The 18,815-nt window shown below is 40.7% G+C and overlaps 2 protein-coding genes across 2 annotated transcripts in view; one reads left to right on the top strand and one right to left on the bottom strand.

The window, feature by feature from the left end:
* The window catches only part of LOC117258040 (acid-sensing ion channel 1-like), a 78,376-nt gene extending 70,214 nt beyond the window's left edge, over positions 1 to 8,162 (bottom strand). The window contains exon 1 of the mRNA XM_033628505.2: positions 6,989 to 8,162. Coding sequence (XP_033484396.1) covers positions 6,989 to 7,350 — 362 coding nt within the window. The 5' untranslated portion in view covers positions 7,351 to 8,162. The remainder of the gene's footprint in view (positions 1 to 6,988) is intronic.
* A 6,420-nt stretch (positions 8,163 to 14,582) lies between these two features.
* On the top strand, positions 14,583 to 17,792 carry spryd4 (SPRY domain containing 4). The gene is made up of 2 exons (XM_033628506.2): positions 14,583 to 14,752; positions 16,810 to 17,792. Exons 1-2 carry the CDS (start codon positions 14,617 to 14,619, stop codon positions 17,349 to 17,351), a joined length of 678 nt encoding a protein of 225 aa, XP_033484397.1. The 5' UTR covers positions 14,583 to 14,616; the 3' UTR covers positions 17,352 to 17,792.
* The last annotated feature ends 1,023 nt before the right edge of the window (positions 17,793 to 18,815 follow it).

Raw genomic sequence — 18,815 nt, 5'->3', positions numbered from 1 at the left:
TCTTGGCTTCTCATCTAATGACACCAGCAGGTTAAAGTTTTCACTTATTCTGAGAAATAACTCAACATCATTTGTTTCCTCGATTATGTCTCTAATTACTCTCATGATGCTTAGACTTTTCCTGTAGCCCCACCATGAGGTTGACATTTATGGTCTTAATTGTCTTGATATTTATTGGAAGATTTGTCTTGAAATTTGGTAAAGACCCCTATGTCCCCTTCAAAATGAATTGTAATTATTTTGGTGATCCCTTCCTTTCATCCTCTTGACTGTCCAATACTTTATTTAATGACCAAATACCTGACAAACTAATGACGTAGTCATTAGTCTCTGCTGTACTTTGTGCTTGAATCTGCAATAATAATATATCATCACTTTTTAATTTGACATGGTAAATTTGTTAGCAAACGAGTACTTAATTACACATCCACCGGTTACAGAGCAACATTAACATGCATTTGGAGTCGTGTTTCTGGCCACCTAGTGAATACAAGTCCAGTATGCACTCTCTCTTAGCTCTGTTTCTGGTCTCATATATTTCCTGAGGGAAATATCCTGAGGGAAATATCTGGCTCTTTAGCTGCTAAATGCTCAATTATGCTCACCAGCTAGTCACTAACTGTGTCTGTCTGCTGTTTGGTGCTGAGAAGGTAGTGTGCAGCAGGTTTTGATAGGGTTTTTTTTTTCCTTCTGAAAATAACGCTATAAACCCTTTTCCGCCAACAGAGAACTGGTTCTGTTTCAGCTCCCGCACCTAATTTTAAACCTTTTAGAGAATTTCAACCAAAAATAAATTGGTTCAGAACCTGAAAATTGGATTCTCAGGTGGAACCAAACTACACAGCAGGTTTGTCTTGACCTGAAGTGCCAACTGTGATGACATAAGTGGGCGTGTCATATTCTACAGGTTGGAAAGAGAAGATGGAGAGAGTGAGTATGAAATAGTCAGAAAAAAGGGCGTGCAGTGGTCTCAATAGTTCGTCCATGCTTGGTTTTCATCTGTAATAACGGAACAAAGTTTGCAGGTAGTCACTGTAATTTTGCTTCTACTGTTTATATCCGTTGTGCATTGTGCAACGCCCTCCATTGGTTATACATCCTTGATTACAATGGTTTTACTCATAACTGGTGGAAATGCGGGCACTAACAGGAATGAAAACAGTGAAGATGCAGCAAAACAGCTCAACAATGTGCTGAAACTCACTATAAAGCTCCGTAAAGCTGAGGGGAGCTGCTGATTCAGGTGATAATTATCTGTAGGTTCATTTCTTCCAGCGACCCGCTTCACATTGTCACATTATTTTCAAGTTGTCATTTGATACATTGCTATGATAAAAAAAAAAACATAGACTACAGCTGCTTTAAGTTGATTAGCAAGTGTTAGCATGCTAGCACCCTAAATTGAGATTGGTGGTAAACATTACACTAAAGATGAGGGGAAAAAACATGCAATAAAGGATTTTTAACTTCAGTCAGAGTGCCTCAGATTTGTGTACTGCCTGCCTGTACCATGGATTTTAACACTGAGTGAGCTGACCAGTCATTGTTGTGTTTTATCTTTATCAAACCAAAGATACTCTATGACAAAAGATGAAGCATTACAAGCTGCTAAGTGAGTGCAGTCGTCTCTCTCCCACATCCCCCCACCTCATCATGAAGCATTGTGAAGGTCGTGTGGATGGATGAAAGCGTATTCAATACAACACTATATACAGTACAAATTGAATGTTTGCTCCTCATTTGCCACTCGTTTTCATCTGCAAGCTTAACATCTGATATCAGTAGAGTACAAGATCTTATCAGTTGTTGCCAGATCTCACAAGAGTGTGTTGCTGAGACAGAGACAGGTCACAAACAAAGTTAACTTTCTACTGATTTGTCTGGAAAATGCCATTCCAGTATCAGAATGTTCAAAAGATATGTGACTGAGGTAGACTCAGGACATGCCGCAAGCCTGCTAAAGGTGCAAGGCAGGGGCGAAACCCACATGACAAAGTTACAGGAAATGCCTCTAAAGTGAGCTGTCTCCTTTCTGACTGGTCTCTGATTACACCAAGCCCGCAAGAACAACCAACCTCTAGGTCCATTATGTGATGCCACAGGGCCCAAAATAACTTTTTCCCATTGACTTACATTGTGTAGGAGTAAATCAGCAGATACTTTATTTTTGAGCATCACAAGCCCTGCAAAATGACTCATTTTAAGATTGGGATATGATCCTTTAGGTCTGCTAACATTATGAAAGTCTAGAAGAGCCGCACCATTAAATCATTTTATCCCGATTCAAGTTAGCGGCAAGCTAAACCAGAAGTTAGCCACTCATCCACCGTCAGTCTCTAATGTGTTTGCTCTACAGGCCCCACAGTGTGGAGGATCTGGGTAATTTCATACTGCAGGGGCCGAGCTTTTTTGGCTTCATATGGTACTGAGCATCTTTCATCGGATAAACGGGCCCCAGTTCCCTTCATTTATCCATGAAAGTAAGCGGTATCCTTTCTGATCTCTGATTACACCTGCTAAACATCAGCATGTTAGCAGAGCTAGCATGGGTGTATGTTGTGTTTGTCTATTAGAGAGTCTTTACAAGCAACTGGAAGGTTTGTTTTTTATATCTGTTGTGCTTATTTAATATACATGTAAATATGATATAATATTGAGATGTTAAGGTGGCCTTTCCCTTGTCTTACAGTAAAGACTGTATTATTGTGAAATGATATAATGTTTTCAGTGTATTAGATTGCTCAATGAAAGCAGCAACGAGCGTGCCCTCATGTTTCATCATATATCTATCACTACTGATACATTCTCAATGGTTTTCTTGTGTGGTAACAGCCAAGTCCTCGACATCACCACATTATTGATAGCTTGGTATTCTGTTACACTTCTGTAATATTTCATTTTGTCTGCATCACCAGCTGCAGCCTTTAAAAAAAAAAAAAAAAAACTACATTAAGAATAAAAGGCGAGTAACTGAGTGGCGAGCCAGACAACCCACATCACACCCGGCATTATCGGTGGCACTGGGAAATTTCCTTTCATTTAATGGTGCTCGCAGAAATCTGACCACGCTGCCTCGTATCAAAAGAGAGCAGAATAGCTGTAAATGCACCCAGCCTCTACCCTCGCTGTGATCTCCCGCTGTGCTATTATTAAAAATGTCACCATTTTAATGGACTCACCAAAGAGCAGACTGTGTGAAGGTTCTTTTTTTCAGAGCACTGCCTCAAATGAAATTTTCTCACATGAATGTAGCCACTCCTGTATGAATATAGTCCTTATTGATCTTTTGTGTGACATACTATTACTGCACCCCATGTGTTTTCATGCACCACATGAATAAAAATGACTTTCACTTTTACTTATACAAGGGCTTTTAATGTATGATGCATAATTACAGCATCGCTACTACATTTCCTGTAAAATCTGTAAGTAAATGCAGTAATCCTTTTGTTTTTCATGAGGGCAAAGGGACATTTAACACTGTAAGTGAAACATTTCAAACATTAAATCAATAATAACAAGCCTCATTCAGGTTCAGAAATTAGTTCATAGATTATTTTTGTGACATTAAGATCAGACTGAGCTCCATTATAGCAGAGGCGGGGAGTGTTTTTGTTTGATTGAAAGAGAACTTAATTGAAGAGAGGCAGTCGCTCCCTACTGTTTGTGTAGTGGACAAACCTGCCAAGAAGGCACTTATGAGATAAAATCCCCAAAGAATGAGCCGACAGAATCAGCGAGGGCTGACACTTCAGGATGTGTGCAGCTTAAATATCATGCCACAAGACATTTCCCAGACCAGTGACTCCAAACATGGGAAGTGGGCGGAGAACGGTTTTTAAATGGATTCATGCCACAAGCACTTTCATTTCTGGCCGGGGGTATAACAGCTAAGTGTGCCGTTGCATCGCCTCTCTACCTTGCCAAGGGAGGCAGGATAATGAGCACTAAACCTACTTCAGAGTGTAAGAGTTGAGATGAGTACATGGAGAAGGAAACTCAGCCCCATTTAAGCTTTGGTCTCCAACTTTGAAAAGTCTTCCTTGTGAACCACTGCCTGGAAATGTGAAATTAGGAGATGTATTCCTAAAAAAAAGAAAGGAAAAAAAAAAAATCCAGATGGCAAGTGTTGATCATCAGTCACACCAGCGTCACAGAAAAAAAAAATGCTAATTTTAGTGTTCATTCTGGGATCTTCATTAAAGATTTAGTATAGAAGTTGGCTGTATATCCTCATAAAAGCAAAGCCACCAGGGGCCTTCAGCACTGTATGCTGCTGAGCCCTGTCCTTGATCTCTGTAACTGACAGCCTGTCAGACGTCCATATCATCTGAGGCGAGTTTTTGATCACTCAGATGATAGGCGCTGGTCATCAGATGTGGTAAATAGGGATGGGACGATATATGATTTCATCGCGGCTCTCGATTAAAAAAAAAAAAAACACTCACAAGGTGTCTACACATCAGACACTTAAATGTAATGCTTTCTATGACCTTTTCAAAACAATTCTTTGACAAAATGTACGCCTTACTTTTGGACAAATCACCTTTTTGTTATTCAAGTACTGAAGGTTAAGTATATAGGTAAGTAGTATATATGTGGTCCTGCACAGAGGTAGGTTTTATGCAGGAATATAGTTATTAGAGTGAGTTAAGTTAATCTACACTTTGCCAACAGGTGTTAAAAAAAAGACAACCTGCAGACCCCCTGCTCTCAACACGTTCATTGTGATTAAGTTCCATTGTTGAGACAATAGTGAATATTGTGTCAGGTAGCATCTGAAGAGACTGCTGGGCAACCAACAACAAAAAGAGACTCTGCAACAGGGATCCTCAGCTTGCAATGCCTGAGGGTCACTTTTGCAAAATGACAGGAGGCCGGGAGCAGTAGCAGCCTGCATTTGTATGCAGGGGCATTTCTAGGATTTGAGAACATTTGGGGCTTAGCCCAGACCTCTGTTGGAGAGTTCAGGGGATCCTCCTCTCGCACTTTTTTAAGAAACAAGCTCTATTTTGATACTTTTTAATGGCATTAGTAGTAGGGATACACAATTAATTGATCTATCATCAAAGTCGTAATAGGCTACGGCAAAGTGCAATATCAAACTCACAGTAGCTGCAGTTTTTTTGATAAAGGTACAATGTGTCACAACAGACCATATAAATGAAGCATTGTGGTGCTACAGAGCTGCCCAGGCCTACAAATCATATTCCAGACATAAGGAAGTATGCTTGTTTGATTCAGACCCCAGCAAAAATCCCATCATCATCATTTTTATATTTTTTAGTGAAGATGTAATGCGAAAATAACCACTCCCAATAAAATCGTGACTCATATCGCAATATCTGTCAAAAATAATAATTACAACAATTTCTTCTCACTGTGATTTAGAAAATGGTTATGGGGGCCACCCACCACTCTATCAGGGGCAAAATTTGGCCATAAGCTGGGTATCACTGCTCTGCAATAACAAGCTGCATATGCACCAAACTTGAAAAATACAAAAGATCTTAATCAAGAATTGACATTTTTCATATTGAAAAATATGATGCCATTTCAAATAGTTATATACTAAATAAATACTAAAAAAAAGTCTGTGATGCAAGATTTATTTTCTTTTGCTAAAATGTGAGGTACAGTGATTTTGGTGTTTTGGTGCCATTTTAAGAGTTTAAAGTATGGTGGTTGATGACTATCAGGATAATATTTTGAATTATAACTATTCTGGCTAGGATAATCGTGGCATGAAATTTTCACAGCGTCCCATGCTTAGTGGCAAATGACAACATTTTGCTGATTTGTTTCATTAACGCTGCCTCTGCTGACATTTGGGACAATATTACTACACCACAGGTAGAGCAACATGTTTATCAAACAACTTTCAAACCAGGAATAGTCAGTTTCTCTCTGGGAGGTCCTTCCTCATTCACCTCGGCCTCTCTGGCAGCCCTGTGCATCATCTAAATCAACTACCAGTCCAGAGAAGTAAAATCTGTAACAGCTCAGAAGCAAAGTGGATTAAATGTGCAGCAGTGGAGTTTTTCAGCAGCCCTGCTGAAGCGACAGTTACATGAGGATTTAAACGCATAACCGACAAAGACACCCAAAGCATCTGCCATTTCACTTGTAATCAAAGGAAGCAGTCTTTCTGCATCTTTTCCTCCTGTGCATACACTACACGCTGTTGCCAGCTCCAGTATCCAGAGCCCTCAACTGCACCAACAAGACGGCTGCCGTTCTCTGATTATGATGCCTCACTTAATTCAAGCTTGACAAGCCTGCTCTCCAAGCACTGAATGACTCAACAAGGTAGAAACTATTAGAGCTTGCTGGATGAGTGGGACACAATTACCAGTAGTGGATGAAGTACTCTGATCATTAACTTAAGTAAAAGTAGAAATGCAGCACTATAAAAATAATTCATTATGATTAAATGTCCTGCATTAAGGATATTGTTAAAATGTATGTTATTATCAGTCAAATTAAATGTTTAAAATGCAATAAATGGCCCCTGTGATGGCTGAAATGGAGCTACTTTAACAATTTTGTAACATTATTTTACATAAATACTGCAGGTTTTGTGTCTGGATCTTAATATGCACAGTATCTAGTAACTATAGCTGTCAAATCAATCTGATAGTGGGTCAATATCTGCCTCTGAATTGTGGTGGAGTAAAAGTATAAAGTGGTATAAAATGGAAATACTCAAGTACTGTACATGCAGTACCTCAAGTTTATACTTGGGTGCAGCACTTGAGTAAATATAGTTAGTAACATTCCAACACTGACATTTGCAATATGAAAATAGTTTATGTATTTATAATGACAGGGGAATGGGTGGCAAGTTTCTAAGAGGATACTCTTCCATATTAAAAGGGAATATAAAGTATTGATGATAAACAATAAATAAATAAATAACCACATGCAGAAGCAGCACTGAATTATGGGCTTCATTTTGCACTTTTTTAAAACTGGTTAAACTGGTTACCTCTGGTTGAGCAGGGCCAGCAGCTCCCCTGCGTGGTACAGGTCATTGCGCGTCACCCGGCTGAAGCGGAACGCGTTCAGGTTGCAGAAGGTGACCGCGGGGAACGTCATGATCGGGGTCGCGACCTCATCCAGTTTGGTGACGTGCGGGTACTCGAGGTAGAAGTGGATCCTGTCCACGCACACGTACAGCAAGAAGGTCAGAGAGCCCAAGAAAAACACGACCCACAGGCAGCGTTTGATGCAGACCCGCTCGTACGTGAAAATGTGCGAGATTCCGTGCAGAGTCGAGCTGTGCGCAAAAACTTCTATGGGCGGCGGTTGATTTGTGTCCATTTCTTCGGTTTCCACTTTGAGATCCATTGTCACTGTGCAACAAGCTCGATCTGAATGCCAGAGTCAGAGAACAGCTTCAAACACCCCCCTCGCTGTTAAGAGAAACTGAGCCGATATTCATTCACCTGTGGCATAAACTGTCATTATCCACCCGGACAGGTGCAAACGTGCAGATAAACACTCTTGGAGTTTGGTCGCCATCCCTCATGCAGACAGATGGAGAAACATTTTGAGCATCCGCCGCTCTTTGAAAAAGTCACACGAGCAGGAATTGTGTGCAGAAGTGATGCATTTCACAAAAGCAGGGTGACTGACAAGCGTGCATCACCAAGATGTCAAAACGAAGGTCCATCACCGCTGCACTATGTGGTGATGTTGTGCAGGTTTCTCGCTGGGTTGCAGTAACGCAAAGAACAAGGATTGGCAAAGTGTTTCATCAGCCTGCGAATCGGCTGCTCGAGTCCAGTGAAGCACGCATCATTCCTGCACGCCAGCCAGAGGAAACCCGGAGACCGAAAACACAGAGAGAAATCCTTTTGACACTTCAGCTCATTTATTAAGAGTTCTTCTGTGGCGGCGCTTTACGCACGTCCCTCTCAATCCGCAGATTACCAGGTCAAGTCTGGAGATCTTCTCTACTCAGGAATCACAAAACGTGTTTAGGAGTCAGACGCTTGGTTATTCTGGTCGGTGGTGAGTCGTGAGCTTTTCCTCAGCTCGTGAGTGTGTGTCTGCCTGGCAGCAGCGGCAGTAGACGGGAGATGAGAGGAGAGAGGAAGAGGAGAGGAGGGTGGACTGGACTGAAGCGCTGCCGTTCACCTGTGAGTTAGTTTCACATCTTCACTACACAAAACCGCAGCCCGGGTAAAAACAGAGAGAGGGAGGGAGTTTCTTGAAGGGGCTTAGAGCATGTGGCTGGATTTACTCCCATTATCTATTGTGGTGACAGTTTGGACAGCATCCTTCTGCAACATGTTCTCATAAGAGGGAGAAAGATGGAGAAAGAAACAACCCAAATATAGCCAAGGAAAAGGAAAAGGAAAAGGAAAAAACACCACCAGGCATAAACTCAAATGCTATATTTAGATCTAAACAGATGATACCAAGAGGAAGAAAACAGCAATAAGGGGTCCAACAACAATTTAGTTTTGCATTTCCATAAAGTTGGGGTCCTCACAAGAGATGGATTTAACATAGAAAAGTCAAAATAGAAGCAGCAGAGGCAGAAATATCCTGACTTTATTCTTTATTCCTGTTAATAAGAGTCCTGCCCTTCCCATCATGCAACTCAAAAGTGTTTTAACTTTAATCATGATGATGCAGCCTGTCTGTAAATCAATGCAATCTCTCATTCAGCATTTCTTTAATCTGAAAATCTGAAATCTGTGACGTCACCCTTTGTTTTGTTTTTTGACTGCTGTTTTTGAACAGGTACAGATACAGGCAAATTAAATTTAAGACTTTTTAAGACCTTTTTAATACCACCTAATTTGAAATTTAAGACCAAACCTGCAATGGAAATACACATTATATAAGTGTGTTTGTGTGTGTGTGACAGACATGTGTAAGTACTCTTTCCAAGTAAACACACTGATGTCAGTTCAAAATGAACAGTAAGGAAAAATGACAACAATTGGATGAGTTTAAGTTTAATGTGTTTAATGTAAAAATAAAACAAAATCTCATGGCAGTCATAAATGCTATTTATTGTTGCAATTCTTCGGTCTGTCCAATGATTGTGAACAGTCATTGAGTCTGTCAGGCTGCAGAAATTTTCGTGATAATGTGACGTAAAATATTTAACACCCATCGAATCTGAATGTAAGACTTTTTAAGGACCTGTAGACACCCTGTTGAAGCATCGAGTTCAGCATTTTGGCGATTGCTATCTTGTTTTTTTGGAGCCAGGAATGAAAATGTTTATTTTATTTTGGGTAAAAGGTTTGAGCAGTGGCGGAGCGAGGGGTGAATTTGACTTACAGACTGTAGCGACGCCTTGCAGACGCCTTGCAGACAGCCTGTCGCTCAAGTGGCTCCACCCGTACTTATGCATAAATTCAAGCCTTAATAAAATGCACAAAGGTGAATTATATAAAAATACATCCCCCATGGAGTTGTCATGAATGTTGAGATTAGCTACAGACCAAAACAGTTTTTTTGTACCAGGCTGTGAACATGTTTATTTCTGATGTAAATTGGGCATTTTAACACGAGGGTCTATGGGAATTTACTGGTTTCTGAAGCCAGCCTCAAGTGGCCATTAGAGGAACTGCGGTTTTCAGCAATTCACCACTTCCAAACAGAAGATAGAAGATAGTATTATCTTGGAGCCTCACAGTGGAAAGTTTCTCCTCCTCTGTGACGGTGCATCACATCTGCAGCTGTCTGTACACAGCAGAGCACTGAGGGGTCTCTGACTGATGATTCGAATCCCCAACTTTCAAGGGGCAGCCCTACTGCATTGGCTTAATTTTCCAGCCTCAGATGTTGATGCTCACTCATGACGAGTAAACTGAACTTCATGTGTAAAACTGGTGGCATGCCCCTTTAACCAAACACAGACCGAGTGCCCACTGCCCTGGCCACTGAGACTGGTGGACCAAGACAAATCTGGCATCTCATAGTAAACAGACTGTGTCAACATATGCCAACTATAAGAGGCAGAGACAGAGCAACACTTCCTGCAGACTGTAGAGACATTAAATATAACTCAGATACCAAGAATTCAACACACTGTCACACCAAAACATAATTCTATATTTACTATGGGGCAAAAAAATAACACTGCAGTAGATTTAAGTCGGAGCATGTCACAGCCTGAAGGAAAAACAACACATGATTAAACTATACTGAGTTCCTTCAAAGTCTATCTACTCAATGTTATTTTGATTTTATCTGTTTTCTTCTATGGTTTTGATACTGCAATTACGACATGAATCACAGTTTTAGCGGGAATGGTATTTTTTGCATTTAATTTTCACTGAAAAAAAAAATACAAAAATTAATGATGATGTGATTTTTGCTTGGGTCTGTACCTCACAAGCACATACCCTCATATCTGGAATATGATTCGTAGGCCGGGCCATCTCTGCAGTATCACAATGCTTCATTTGTAACGGTCTATTGTGACACATTTTACGTTTATTAAAAAAAATAGCAGCTCCTGCGATCTGGATATTACATTTGGCCTTTTCGCAATTTTGATAAATTGTACACCCCTAATTACCATTTTGTTACTAAACTATATCTCATTTTGTAATGTATACTGCGACTGCCACTGATAATTATTTGCATCATCAGTTAGTCTGATTATATTCTCTATTCATCATTAATTGTTTGGTCTATAAAACATCTAAATAAAATCTAGAAAATCTGGTCCATGAAGTGAAATAATCACTTTACTGTTTTGGACTAAAAAATGAAACGATATATGAAAGGATATATTTAAATCTGAGAAGGTGGAAGCAGAGAATTTTTGGCTTTGCTTAAAAAATAGAAAAATGATTTAATATTTTTCTTTCCTTATAGTATACCATGCAGCAAAGTTGCACAGTATAGTAGAGTTTCATTTGTTTTTTAGTCTATATGACAGTCGTGACTTGTCCTTCTTTCTTTACATTCTTATTTAATCAGAATTGTACTGATGAAACAGAAAAGGAGATTTGCATGTGACTTCACCACACAGACTTTGATTGCGAGCCATACACATCTATCAGAAGTGCAGAGAGGTGAGGGTGTATTAACAGCTAAGCTCCAAAACAAAGTCATCATCAGGCACTGCAAAGCAAAATAATGATATGTGCTATGTTTAGATTGGACCATGAATAAACAATGACATTTAGTCCCCAGCTGGATACTGGCGTGAAAAATGGAGCCGGCTGTGCAACAAGGCTGAATCAAGCTTTGTTAATATAACGAAATATTTATTGCGTGTCATTAAAGATGCATCACCCATCTTAAATGCATCAGCATGAAAAAAAGATTCTTATCTGTGACATTAAAAGTCCTCCTACAGTTACCACTGTGCCCAGGAGCAAGTCTTATCTCAGATCCAGCATAAACAGCTGTAAGTAATGCAGGGATGTGTATTAAATTTGATATATTTATAAAGCCCGAGCAAACTTTTCCCAGAGCTGTCTGGTTTTAGATATGCGACTGTAACCAAGTCATTTAATCAAGCTCTGTATTTTACTTAACTAAATTATCTTTATCTGTCCTCCACTGCTGCTGTAGAGTAACAAACAGTTGTAATGATAAAGCAGAGACAGAACCATACTTTTTGTTATCAAATCCAAACATGAGTTTTAAGTATTCAACAGCTGTCCTAACCCACAATCCTCTCATTTGAAGCTGGCACTTAGTATGGATCCCCACTGCTTTTTGTTTACAGCCAAATGCCGAACATTACCTCTATGCGATTTTCAGTTTGCAGCTGCCAGCGGGACTCTGAGGTCATTATTTTTTTGCTGTGAATGTGGGAGTTTTCAACAACCTGGGGGGAGATTACACTCTGCAGTTAAATACTGCCACTTGGTGACCATTCCTTGCCTGGGTCTAGACCTTTGAATCTGTCCACTCCACGCAGATATGTAACAGGCAAGAGTATTGAAGACTTTTTAGATTCAATATCTCTGACTTTGACTACTTTTAGCTCCATTAAATGAACAAATGAAGAACCAAAACATAACTTTTGAATAGCTTTGAAACAGCATTTAGATCCTTTCGGTATTTTGGGAAATAAAATGTTAAACTTTATTTTACAGGTCAGTATAATTTACTAAAAATATCCAATAAGGTTTGGATGCAATCTGGTTATTCTGCTGCCACAGGTTGATTTCAGTTGAACGTTCTGTTGCTAGTAGCAACCACTACTCGCAGGGTGCAATAGCAGTTGAACTGACATTATTACATTAAATATTTTGTCAGTTGCCTAAGGTCTGAACCCAGGCAATTTTATCAGATCAGTGTCCAAGCAAATACTGACAGGCATTTTTATCTACTTCCCAAATGCTCTCGTGAGAGTGTTACTGATTTGTATTACAGCTGTTATGCAGTTGTTGATTTGAGATTTAGTCAAAATTTTTGCTTCATCAGTTTATCACTAACTAAGCTAGTTACCACACTTACCTAGCTGTCTGAAGCTAATGTGATGCCAGTACAACATTATAAGTGACTGTTGAACTACTGTTGGGATAACTGCTCTGTATTCTATTTTTACTGTTATGGACTTAATGTATATGTTTACTAGTTTTTAATACTTGACTACTGTTTAGCTCGCTGCATAGCTGTTTACCTGCGTCATAATGAAGGCAGAAGGTACAAAATGCTGGGGAAATTATAACAATGTTACCTGTGAGACTGTTATTCTATTTAAGAGTTTCATTAGTTGAGTTTGAGAACTCATCACACCGTGACCTCCAGCATGCACTGGGGCGGTTTGCAGCCGAGTGTAAAGCAGCCAGGATGAGTGTCAGCACCTCAAAGTCTGAGGCCATGGTTCTATGCTGGAAAATGTTGGACTCCCCCCTCCAGTTTGGGAGTGAGTTACTGCCCCAAGCAAGGGGGTTCAAGTATCTGAGGGTCTTGTTCACGAGTGAGAGTAGAATGGAGCATGAGATGGATTGGCGGTTTGCCACTGTGTCTACAATGATGCAGGTGCTGTGCTGGACTATCGTGGTGAAGAGGGAGCTTAGCAGGAAGGCAAAGCTTTCGCTTTTACTGGTCCATCTACGTCCCAACCCTCAGTTATGGTCATGAGCTCTGGGTAATGATGGAAAGAATGAGGTCGTGGATACAAGCGGCCAAATTGAGTTTCCTCTGTGGGGTGGCGGGGCTCAGCCTTAGAGACAGAGTAAAGAGTAAAGCCGCTGCTCTTTCATGTTGAAAGGGGTCAGTTGAGGTGGTTCGGGCATCTGATCAGATGCCTCCTGGCCACTACCTGTTAGAGGTTTTCCCGGCACGTCGAACTGGTAGGAGGCCCTGGGGCAGACCCAGAACATGTTGTGGGTATAACATATCTCATTTGGGCTGGGAATGCCTCGGGGTCCCTCAGGAGGAGCTGGAAAGCGTTGCCATGGATAGGGGAGTCCGCAATACTTCGCTCAGCCTGGTGCCCCCGCAAACCGGCTTCAGATTAATGGTTGAAAATAGATGGATCTAGTTTAGAAGCAGTTTTGAATTCCAGAGAACTGATCAATATAACCCCTTAACATCCAAGTGTTCCCTCTTTATTTCCCTTTAGCTTTAAGGTTGTTGAAAGCATCTTATTGTTTGTATCATACTATGGTATTACACTGTACATTCTATTTCAGCTTTATGTCATTCATTCATTCATCCATTATCTGTAACCACTTACGTACAGTGCTGCAGGGGCTGGAGCCTATCCAAGCTGACATTGGGTGCAAGCCAGGGTACACCCTGGACAGGTCATTAGACTATCACTGGGCTGAAGCTTAGAGACACGCTCACAATCACATCTACAGGAAATTTAGAGTCACTGATTAACCTAACATGCATGTCTTTAAACTGTGAGGAAGCCAAAGAACCCAAAAAAGTCTCATGCTGGAGAACATGCAAACTCCACATGGATTCGAACCCAGAACCCTCTTGCTGTGAGGTGACAGTGTTAACCACTGCATGCCATGCTGCCGGTAGCTTTAGGTCATTTTGTGAGCAGAAATGCCAAACAATAACTGGCTTCAGCTGCTCAGTTGTGAGAATTTGCTGCTTTACTTTTATTTTATGTGATTATAAATGGAATATTTATGGGTATTGAATTGTTGGCAGGACAAAATAGGCAAGCAAATTACATCATTTTGTGATGTTTAATAAATCTAAGCATTAATCCATTGTCAATAAAACAATTAGCAGCCCTGAAGTTTACATTGAGTTAAACTCCATGCTTTTTTTAAGACCCCATGTTTAGTTTTTATTTACTATTTGTTTCAAGACTGCTGTGCTCAAAATTCAGTCAGATTTATTTAGTATCTTTGGGAGCTTTGGCATCTCTACTAGGAATTTAAATACAGTTGTGTGGGTTGAACAGTGTTTAGCTGTGGGTCAGGGGGGTTTAAGAGGAGTACTTACTGAGAAGTGCAACTCTGCAAATGTTGAGACATCACAGTTTTGACAGGCTGTCTGCTGTCCTTGGTGCTGATGTGTCTCATTGGTCATGAGGGTCTGGGTGTTCCCCTCCGGGCCTGCAGGGGGTGGCAGAGTGCGCTGCTGCTACATTTCCATACCCTGGGGAAAAAAAAAAAAAAAAACAGCATGTGAGCGGCAGCAGAGAAAAACATGGCGATGGCCGCTAATGCAGCCCGTCTCTGTCGCCTGGCAGGACGGAGTATCACCTCCCTGTCGGTCACCACACACAGGCGAGCTGTCAGCCTGCAAGCCAGGAGATGCTATACTGCCACACCAGCGGGGAACAGTGAGTGATGTTTTGTAAACGTTAAAAACACAGAGTTGTTAGCTTCTGAGCTGCTCATCAGAGGGCAGAGTCCCATCTGACAGCTTATGATTTATGTGTGTTATTGTTCTAGACTTCTCCTGTTACAACCTGCCCTGCTGCTGCAACAACAAACTCAGTGACTGGGCTGCAGCCGTAGTAACAAAGCAACAGTTAGCACGTCTTGTTGGCAAAATAAATAAGCAAATGAAAGCTACGGAAGTTGAGGAAACATTAAGCAAGTTTGCACGGGTGGATACATTTGTCAGATCTCTTTGAGCAGCTCCTCAGCTGGCATTGTAGTCTGAAGTGTGTGTGTGTTGTCCCTAAAACTGAGTGGATATAGTGGCGGTTTTAGGCAGGAAGACAGGGTGGGGCAAATAAACGTATTTCGACAGATACAGCACTAGAAAATTGCGCAATATTACAGTTTTACATAATGCGCTAAGATGTGTCCCACACAGTTTAATACAGATGATGACGTTAGTCCGGCTGGGCACATGCCTGTTCTCAGTCTGCTGTTCCAGTTACTCCTGGTATGCGCTGTCATTTTGGTCAATTTAGCAAGTCCAATTTTACCACGCTGCCATGCTGCTTTCATGTTTAGTAATTCTTTCAGACAGATATGAAGTACTTAAAGTCTGTTCTTCATCAGATAGCATCCCCTTCGGATAACACGACGGCAGGAAAAAAGCGTCTTCTCCGACAAGCTAGCTGTTAGCCATTTTTTCACGGACAACTACTCCACGTTAAATACGATTTTTTTTAACCAGCGGTTTGATTTATTATAATATCCCGCAGCTGATGGACAACGAGATATGAAATCTCAAATTTCTCTTAAAAAAAGACTTTAAACTGAGTGCTGAAGAAGCTAATCTACGTCGTTCATCGTTCAGCTACCAACGTCTGTCAACTACCGGCAAATGACGTCAACAGGCAAATAGCCAATGAACTTGCAGATGGGCAGTTTGGAGCATGCGCATTGCTGTTTTCCCGCACTCGCTGCACTTGGCATCACAAGCTAGCGGCCAAGTATAATAACAACGTCATTTTATAGCTAATGTTCAGCCCTTAAAATTGTAGAACACTGGAAAATAACGGCAGCAATTGAGGAATTTTTTATAGCATGCATTATTCCAGAATTATATTAATTTCTAAGTCACTCAGCGCCACTAAAACCAAACTCTTTTGTGCCGCCAGCAGGTGGGGCTTTACCCAAAATAACCAGAGGCCACTTGATGAAATTTGATGACTAGATTTTGACAAAACCAGAAAACCCTGCAACGTGAATCTTTGTAAATTTATATTTAATTTAACATATTATTACTCTCAAAACAACTCAAAACTCAAAGTTTAGGACTTGGGACTTGAGACGTACTTGTGACTTGCCATAAGTCATAATCCTACCTCTGGTGGCCTCTAGCTAATACATGATGTTTACGCACACTGGTGGCTCAATGAGTGTTTGGTTGTTTAGATTTTCATCTGAAAATACATTTTAATTAACAGCTTTTTTGAAAAGGGATGTGTCCTGATTCCTGACTTTCCTACGGTGCTGTGCACAGACTGTATTAGTGACAGTTTGTCCCTCTCTATATAATACGGTATTCATCTGAAATAATAATTAACAGTGTGCTAACAAGATTACAAAACAAAAAATACAAACAGGTAAATTACCCAAAATACTATGTTGAAAAATACACACTTATTACAGCTGTCAGCGTGACCTAAAATGTGATATGTGCAGTGGCAATTGAAGTGAAATTCCAAATCAGGTCACAGACTGTGTTGGGTCATTAGTAACATAAGGAGTCCAGTTTTCTCGAAATAAGATTCAAGAATATGGACTGTGTTTCTTTTAAACAATGTCTCTCGGTATGTTTTGTGCAAATGAAAAAGGCAAGTAAAACTTGACAAACTGACAGTTACTTCAAAGGTTTTGACCGATGTGTTCCCTTACATTTCTGTCCAGACTTTGGTGGTAACAAAGATACCAATGAGACTTCTAAAGCATTTTGTCTTCTTGTTATTCTCTGCAGATCTTCAGTTCAGGCTTGATGAGCGAACAGCTCACAGCAGTCTTGACCTCTTCAAGAAAAATACTGGCGTCATCTACCGCATGCTGGGCCTGGATCCCAGCCACGTGCAGGACAACCCAGAACGTTTCCGTGACTGGGCCGTGGTGTTTGGCGACGAGAAGATCAGCAGCGGCCGACACTACTGGGAGGTGACAGTCAAAAAGTCTCAGGAGTTTCGTCTGGGTGTGGCTGAGGCCGGGATGTCCAGAGAGGACTGTGTTGGCACCAACAGCTCCTCCTGGGTGTTTGGATACGCTCAGCGCAAGTGGTTCGCCATGACCAATAATAAAATAGCTCCCGTGACACTGGTGGGCAAACCAGACCGCATAGGCATCCTGCTCGACTATGAAGCAGGCATCCTGGGGCTGGTGGACATCAAAAAACCCAAAATCATTCACACCGTAAGGGCCCGGTTCAAAACACCCCTCTGCCCCGCTTTTGGACTTTGGGACGGGGAGCTGCTCACACACTCAGGTCTGGAGGAGCCTGAAGGCCTGAAGTGAAGCAGGATGAGTGGTGATGGTGGTGTTAGGGTTTAGGGGGGTGTTAGGTGTTGAGGTTGTGTTTGGTATCAGGCAACATTTATCACAACAGTACATCAAGGAAAGCAATATCTCTGCAGAAGTCATTTACAGCTTAATTACAGGTGATGGTTTATTTTCCGTGGTCCAGCTGGTGCATAATAATGACTCATAACAATGCAAGTTCATACTTTGTGTATGTCATTTATCCTCAGGCAATTGTATCACAGACACGGCATTGTGTGTACCTCATGCATTACCTCTCAGACTAACTGATGTGAAACGAATGTTTCTGAGAAGAACATTAACTGCCAAGTTTTTTTTGTTCTCGTATTACTCAGTTACAAAGCTGAAATCAACACAAAACCTTTTTCAGTCTCATGTTCATACTGTATATTGTTTAATAAAATAACTTCAATTAAACTACTTTGACATTTCTTGTTTATTTACAGCAGGATGATACATATTTACAGTGACGACTTAATCTTAAGTTGTGTCAAGGAATCACTTCACTGAGTTAAATGAAATAAAACACAATGAATAAAATGCAGTCATTTGAGATGACTTGCAAAATAATACATTTTTATCACGACTTAGTCGAGGAGGTTAACTTAGCTGTGTCTGACTCTCTCAGTACACTTCATACTAACAAGCAAAAGCTTTGATTTAATTATGTCATTTGCATAACTTGAATTATACATTTTTCATTAGAGTAACCCAGATAGGCAGTGTTCCCAGGGCCTGAGACATGCAGATACTAATGTGATACACAAGTGACTAGGGATAGGAATTGAGAACTGGTTCCAAATTGTCTGATCCATCAGAATTGTATACCTCTGCTCTTATGAATTCCTGTTATCAGCGCCGGCATGTTTATTTAACAGTTGCGCATTGCAAAACAATGACATCAAACTCCTGCGTCTACGCTGCTGGAAACAAGGAACAAGGAGCCATCACAGAAATGCAGAAATGGTCCAAAGTGAATTTCAGGGATGCCATTTATTTGACACTACGCATAAGTGCCACAGCCTCCCGACTGAGCAGCACTGCAGCTACTGGAGTAAATATCCTCTTATATTAACATCAGTGCAGCGCAGGCAGGCTTAGCAGGTTTTTTTTTAACAAAGAAAACCTAAATAAAACAAACGCTGTACAAATATGCTCTCTTTTCATCTATACTGCATTCATTCCCTGAGATAATTAAACGGCTGCACTGACAATTAAACCTGTGTAGGCCTTCTTTTTACCACCACACAGAAAACTGAGCAGGAGCCAGTAAAGGAATTAAAAAAGAGTCAGACCAATAAGAATCAATAATAGCATTGGTATTAATAAATACTTACCAATTCCCATCTCTACAAGTGACTAATGAAAAGAGTTCACATTCCTCCAATAATAAAACAATCACGATGTTAACACAAGGTATCAGCAGTGAATAAACTGGCC

This window comes from Epinephelus lanceolatus, chromosome 8 (assembly GCF_041903045.1).
Source record: "Epinephelus lanceolatus isolate andai-2023 chromosome 8, ASM4190304v1, whole genome shotgun sequence".
NCBI lineage: Eukaryota > Metazoa > Chordata > Actinopteri > Perciformes > Serranidae > Epinephelus > Epinephelus lanceolatus.
The sequence above is the reverse complement of the archived record's forward strand: the minus strand, read 5'-3'. Positions and strand labels throughout refer to the sequence as shown.